At 40.3% G+C, this 7,503-nt stretch overlaps 1 protein-coding gene across 1 annotated transcript in view; it reads left to right on the top strand.

Annotated features, from left to right (window-relative positions):
• Positions 1–5,726, top strand: part of LOC133536481 (bile salt-activated lipase-like) — a 17,820-nt gene extending 12,094 nt beyond the window's left edge. The window contains exons 8-11 of the mRNA XM_061877042.1: positions 923–1,109; positions 1,194–1,397; positions 5,227–5,436; positions 5,527–5,726. Of these exons, the coding sequence (XP_061733026.1) occupies positions 923–1,109; positions 1,194–1,397; positions 5,227–5,436; positions 5,527–5,707 (782 nt within the window). The 3' untranslated portion in view covers positions 5,708–5,726. The remainder of the gene's footprint in view (positions 1–922; positions 1,110–1,193; positions 1,398–5,226; positions 5,437–5,526) is intronic.
• Positions 5,727–7,503: the final 1,777 nt, after the last annotated feature.

Below are 7,503 nucleotides of genomic sequence, written 5' to 3'. Positions count from 1 at the left end.
AGCAAGCTGGTCTCGCTTTGCTCGACATTTTTAATTCTAAGAGAGACAAAACTCAAATAAAATTTGAAAATCCAAGAAAATATTTTAAAGACTTGGTCTTCACTTGTTTAGATAAATTCATTTATTTTTTTACTTTGCTTTTTATAACTTTCAGAAAGACAATTTTAGAGAAAAAATACAACCTTAAAAATGATTTTAGGATTTTTAAACACATATACCTTTTTACCTTTTATGTCCGTTCCTCTTTTTTCCCTGACAATGTGAATCAATGTTCAAGTTTTTTTATTGTAAAGAATAATAAATATATTTTAGTTTAATTCTTCATTTTAGCTTCTGTTTTTTCGATGAAGAATATTTGTGAAATATTTCTTCAAACTTATTATGATTAAAATTCAAAAAAAATATTCTGGCAAATTTAGACAATCTGTAGAATCAAATTTAAATCTTATTTCAAAGTCTTTTGAATTTATTTTTGTTCTGGAAAATCTAGAAGTGAAGTGTGAAGTGAATTATATTTATATAGCGCTTTTTCTCTAGTGACTCAAAGCGCTTTACATAGTGACACCCAATATCTAAGTTACATTCAAACCAGTGTGGGTGGCACTGGGAGCAGCTGGGTAAAGTGTCTTGCCCAAGGACACCACGGCAGTGACTAGGATGGCGGAAGCGGGAATCGAACCTGCAACCCTCAAGTTGCTGGGACGGCCACTCTACCAACCGAGCTAAACCGAAGAAATAATGTCTTGTCTTTGTTAGAAGTATAGCTTGGTCCAATTTGTTATATATTCTAACAAATTGCAGATTGGATTTTAACACATTTAAAACATGTCATCGCGATTCTAAAATGAATCTTAATCAGGAAAAATTACTAATGATGTTCCATAAATTACAGTGGTGTAATACAAGTGTCTGCCTCTTCCAGCCCCCCTTGTAGACAACCTGGTCCTGTCAGCAGTTCTCGATGGGGACTTCCTGCCCGATGATCCTTCCAAATTGTACCACAACGCCGCTGATATCGACTACATGGCCGGAGTCAACGATATGGACGGACATTTATTCACCGCTATGGACATCCCGTCAATCAACTCCCACCTGGTGGAAACCCCCATGTACTTTATTTCCGTCAATACGTTATCGCTCCGAGTGTCTGCTTGGCTGATCTGACCTTCCCTCTCATCTTCCTTTCGTCTCAGCGATGACATGAAGAGGCTGCTGGCTTCTTACACCAAAGAATCGGGCAAGGCCGCTTTGGAAGAGGCCTACTCCTTGTACACCACGGCGTGGGAAAGCAACCCCAGCAAAGAGGACGTTAAAAAGACTATTGTGAATGTTGGTACTGACTACATCTTCCTGATCGCGACACAGGCTGCTCTTTACCTTCATGCTTCCAACGCCACGTAAGTAAAAATTTTACATATCCATTTTTATTTATGGGCCTGCTGCAATGCAAGCAGCAGATATTATTTAAACGGGGATAGCAGGTCCATTCTATGTGTCATACTTGATCATTTCGCCATATTGCCATATTTTTGCTGAAAGGATTTAGGAGAGAACATCGACGATAAAGTTTGCAACTTTTGGTCGCTAATAAAAAAGCCTTGCCTGTACCGGAAGTAGCAGTCGATGTGCGTGTGACGTCTCGGGTTGTGGAGCTCCTCACATCTGAACATTGTTTACAATCATGGCCACCAGCAGCTAGAGCGATTCGGACCGAGAAAGCGACAATTTCTACATTAATTTGAGCAAAGATGAAAGATTCGTGGATGAGGATAGTCAGAGTGAAGAACTAGAAAAAAAACAAAAACAAAGGCGAGGACAGTGGGAGCGATTCAGATGTTATTAGACAGATAATTCTGGAAAATCCCTTATCTGCTTATTGTGTTACTAGTGTTTTAGTGAGATTATATGGTACCTGAAAGTCAGTGTCTCCGGTGGGAGGAAGTAATAATCCGCAGCACCTGCAGGAGGACGCCAGCTCCGCTCATAACTACGGTAAGAGCCGACTTATTACCACTATTTTCTCACCGAAACCTGCCGGTTGACATGTGGTCGGGAACCAATGTTCGCTTGACCGCTCTGTTCCATAGTAAAGCTTCACCTTCGGAAATTTTTAAACAAGATGTGCGTGTGACGTCATGGGTTGTGGAGCTCTTTACATCCTCACATTGTTTGCAATCATGGCCACCAGCAGCTAGAGCGATTCGGACCGAGAAAGCGACAATTTCTACATTAATTTCGAGCAAATATGAAATATTTGTGGATGAGGATAGTAAGAGTGAAGGACTAGGAAAAAAAAAAGGCGAGGACAGTGGGAGCGATTCAGATGTTATTAGACGCATTTACTAGGATAATTCTGGAAAATCCCTTATCTGCTTATTGTGTTACTAGTGTTTTAGTGAGATTACATGGTACCTGAAAGTCAGTGTCTCCAGTGGGAGGAGGTAATAGTCCGCAGTAGCTGCAGGAGGACGCCAGCTCCGCTCATAACTACGGTAAGAGCCGACTTATAACCACTATTTTCTCACCGAAACCTGCCGGTTGACATGTGGTCGGGAACCAATGTTCGCTTGACCGCTCTGTTCCATAGTAAAGCTTCACCTTCGGAAATTTTTAAACAAGATGTGCGTGTGACGTCATGGGTTGTGGAGCTCTTTACATCCTCACATTGTTTGCAATCATGGCCACCAGCAGCTAGAGCGATTTGGACCGAGAAAGCGACAATTTCTACATTAATTTCGAGCAAATATGAAATATTTGTGGATGAGGATAGTAAGAGTGAAGGACTAGAAAAAAAAAAGGCGAGGACAGTGGGAGCGATTCAGATGTTATTAGACGCATTTACTAGGATAATTCTGGAAAATCCCTTATCTGCTTATTGTGTTACTAGTGTTTTAGTGAGATTACATGGTACCTGAAAGTCAGTGTCTCCAGTGGGAGGAGGTAATAGTCCGCAGTAGCTGCAGGAGGACGCCAGCTCCGCTCATAACTACGGTAAGAGCCGACTTATTACCACTATTTTTTCACCGAAACCTGCCGGTTGACATGTGGTCGGGAACCAATGTTCGCTTGACCGCTCTGTTCCATAGTAAAGCTTCACCTTCGGAAATTTTTAAACAAGATTTGCGTGTGACGTCATGGGTTGTGGAGCTCTTTACATCCTCACATTGTTTGCAATCATGGCCACCAGCAGCTAGAGCGATTTGGACAGAGCGACAATTTCTACATTAATTTCGAGCAAATATGAAATATTTGTGGATGAGGATAGTAAGAGTGAAGGACTAGAAAAAAAAAAGGCGAGGACAGTGGGAGCGATTCAGATGTTATTAGACGCATTTACTAGGATAATTCTGGAAAATCCCTTATCTGCTTATTGTGTTACTAGTGTTTTAGTGAGATTACATGGTACCTGAAAGTCAGTGTCTCCAGTGGGAGGAGGTAATAGTCCGCAGTAGCTGCAGGAGGACGCCAGCTCCGCTCATAACTACGGTAAGAGCCGACTTATTACCACTATTTTCTCACCGGAACCTGCCGGTTGACATGTGGTCGGGAACCAATGTTCGCTTGACCGCTCTGTTCCATAGTAAAGCTTCACCTTCAGAAATTTTTAAACAAGATGTGCGTGTGACGTCATGGGTTGTGGAGCTCTTTACATCCTCACATTGTTTACAATCATGGCCACCAGCAGCTAGAGCGATTCAGGCCGAGAAAGCGACAATTTCTACATTGATTTCGAGCAAATATGAAATATTTGTGGATGAGGATCGTCGGAATGAAGGACTAGAAAAAAAAAAAAGGCGAGGACAGTGGGAGCGATTCAGATGTTATTAGATGCATTTACTAAGATAATTCTGGAAAATCCCTTATCTGCTTATTGTGTTAATAGTGTTTTAGTGAGATTATATGGTACCTGAAAGTCAGTGTCTCCGGTGGGAGGAGGTAATAGTCCGCAGCAGCTGCAGGAGGACGCCAGCTCCGCTCATAACTACGGTAAGAGCCGACTTATTACCACCATTTTCTCACCGAAACCTGCCGGTTGACATGTGGTCGGGAACCAATGTTCGCTTGACCGCTCTGTTCCATAGTAAAGCTTCACCTTGGGAAAATTTTAAACAAGGAAACACCGGCTGTGTTTCTGTTGCTACCGGAGACTTGAGCGGATTACGCAACCTCATCCTGCAGCTCAAAAAGGCAGCTGTGATCTTGGCTTCTCGGCTTCTCTCAGAGACACTGGCGTTCACCGCAGTGGGAGCAATTCAGATGTTATTAGACACATTTACTAGGATAATTCTGGAAAATCTCTTATCTGCTTATTGTGTTACTAGTGTTTTAGTGAGATTATATCGTACCTTAAAGTCAGTGTGTCCAATGGGAGACTACGGTAAGAGCCGACTTATTACCACAGTTTTCTCACCGAAACCTGCCGGTTGACATGTGGTCGGGAACCAATTTCACTTGACCGCTCTGTTCCATAGTAAAGCTTCACCTTAGGAAATTTTTAAACAAGGAAACACCGGCTGTGTTTGTGTTGCTACCGGAGACTTGAGCGGATTACGCAACCTCATCCTGCGGCTCAAAAAGGCAGCTGTGATCTTGGCTTCTTAGCTTCTCTCAGAGACACTGGCGTTCACCGCAGCTATTCGACTTTCAAGTATGACTTTATAATCTGAATAAAATACTATTAACACAATAAGCAGATAAGGGATTTTCCAGAATTATCCTAGTAGATGTGTCTAAATACATCTGAAACTCTCCCACTGCCGTCGCCTGGAGCCGTCGCCTTTTCTTTTTTTTCTTTTTTAGTGCTTCACTCTTACTTTCCTCATCCACAAATCTTTCATCCTCGCTCAAATTAATGGGGAAATCGTCGCTTTCTCGGTCCGAATCGCTCTAACTGCTGGTGGCCATGATTGTAAACAATGTGAGGATGTAAGGAGGTCTACAACCCGTGATGTCACACGCACATGGTCTGCTACTTCCGGTACAGGCAAGGCTTTTTTATTAGCGGCCAAAAGTTGCGAACTTTATCGTGGATGTTCTCTACTAAATCCTTTCAGCAAAAATATGGCAATATGGTGAAATGATCAAGTATGAGACATAGAATGGACTTGCTTAAATAAGAACATCTCATTTCAGAACGCCTTTAAAGTTAGTCTTGTATGTTGCTAGAGACAATTTGTCACATGTAAATAAACATTTTTACGCGTCTTTCCTCTGGTGTTTTTCAAGAAATGCTGGCACCTACTCGTATCTTTTCTCCGAGCCAAACCGTTTGGGCGGCATCGGTCGACCGTACCCCAGCTGGGTGGGGGCGGACCACTCCGACGACCTGCAGTACGTCTTCGGGAAACCTTTCACCACTCCGCTGGGATACTGGCCCAGCCACCGCCGTCTGTCCGGCTACATGATCGCCTACTGGACCAACTTTGCCAAAACCGGGTACGATTCTGCAGAACAAAACAAACATGAATGGCGACTTCCTCAATTATTGACCTGCTTGTCTTTTTTTTTCCGCTGTCTGGTCCGCAGAGATCCCAACAACGGAGACTCGAGTGTGCCTGCGACCTGGCCCAAATTCACCAGCAATGGACACCAGTACCTGGAGATCAACGCTGATATGGATAAAAGCTACGTGAGACAGAAAATGAGAATGCGTTATGTCCATTTTTGGACGAGCGTCCTGCCCAACATCCCTAAGATATCAAAATAAAGCTGCTTTGTGTTCTGTATCTGTAGCCTGTTCATGCCTGTAAATACTATGCTGGTCCAGAAGAGACCTACGTGCTTTCATGTTGGCACTAGAGCAAGGGTCACCAATATTTTTGAAACCAAGAGCTACTTCTTGGGTACTGATTAATGCGAAGGGCTACCAGTTTGATACACACTTGAAAAAATTGCTAGAAATAGCCAATTTGCTCAATTTACCTTTCTTTAATAAATCTATATATATATATTTTTAAAAAATGGGTATTTCTGTCTGTCATTACGTTGAACATTTTTTTTCCTTTTACGGAAGGTTTTTTGTAGAGAATAAATGATAATAAAAAAAAAAACACTTAATTGAACAGTTTAAAAGAGGAGAAAACAGGAGAAAATTTAAAATTACATTTTGAAACACAGTTTATCTTCAATTTCGACTCTTTAAAATTCAAAATTCAACCGAAAAAAAGAAGAGAAAAACTATCTCATTCCAATCATTTTGAAAAAAAGAAAAAATTTAAATTCATGGAACATCATTAGTAATTTTTCCTGATTAAGATTCATTTTAAAATGTTGATGACATGTTTTAAATAGGTTAAAATCCAATCTGCACTTTGTTAGAATATATAACAAATTGGACCAAGCTATATTTCTAAAAGACAAATCAGTATTTCTTCTAGATTTTCCAGAACAAAAATTTTAAAAGAAATTCAAAAGACTTTGAAATAAGATTTAAATTTGAGTCTACAGATTTTCTAGATTTGCCAGAATATTTTGGGGGATTTAAATAATAAAATATTAGGAGTCTTTGTTTGTTTACTTACTACTAAAAGGCAAGTTGTCTAGTATGTTCACTATTTTATTTAAGGACTGAATTGCAACAATAAACATGTGTTTCATGTACCCTAAGATTTTTTGTTCAAATAAAGACATTAATGAATTTTTTTGTCGTCCCCTTCATTTAGAAAATTATCAAAATTATTGAAATACATCTTGATATATATATATATATATATATATATATATATATATATATATATATATATATATATTGGGGGCGTGCATTTAAGGGACGGCGTTTAGCCTCCTCTACAACCTGTCGTCACGTCCCCTTTCCCTCCATACTAACAGCGTGTCACATAATATTTGTGGTTGTTACACACACGCACAAGTGAATGCAACAAACACTTACCAATCGACGGATTTAAGTTGCTCCAGTGTCAAGAGATGCGAAAGTCCTGATCGTTTGGTCCGCACATTTTACCGGCGATGCTAACGCAGCTATTCGGCCATGCTATGGCTATGAATAGCGTCAATAGCTATTCCCTCAATAGCTTCAGTTTCTTCTTCAATACTTTCATACTCCAACCATCCGTTTCAATACACGCGTAATCTGTTGAATCGCTTAAATCGCTAAAATCCGAGTCTGAATCCGAGCTAATGTCACTATATCTTGCTGTGGTATTCCCATTGTTTGTTTACATTGGCAGCACTGTGTGACGTCACAGGGAAATGGCCAGTGTCTTCGCAGAGAGCCGAAAATCAAGCACTTTAAAGCTTTATTTAGGGATATTCCGAGACCGGTAAAATTTTGAAAAAAACTTCAAAAAATACAACAAGCCACTGGGAACTAATTTTTATTGTTTTTAACCCTTTTGAAATCGTGATAATGTTCCCCTTTAAAAACTTCAGTATATCAGTATGTGGAGTTCAATGATGGAATGGACTAAGCAAAGAAATCAAACAACGTACTAATATGATCCACTTCCAGAAACTCTTCCAACTTGTAGTGTTTACAAAGTACAA

This window comes from Nerophis ophidion, linkage group LG17 (assembly GCF_033978795.1).
Source record: "Nerophis ophidion isolate RoL-2023_Sa linkage group LG17, RoL_Noph_v1.0, whole genome shotgun sequence".
NCBI classification, from domain to species: domain Eukaryota; kingdom Metazoa; phylum Chordata; class Actinopteri; order Syngnathiformes; family Syngnathidae; genus Nerophis; species Nerophis ophidion.
Note: the sequence above shows the minus strand (reverse complement) of the source record. Positions and strands in the feature narration are given on the sequence as shown.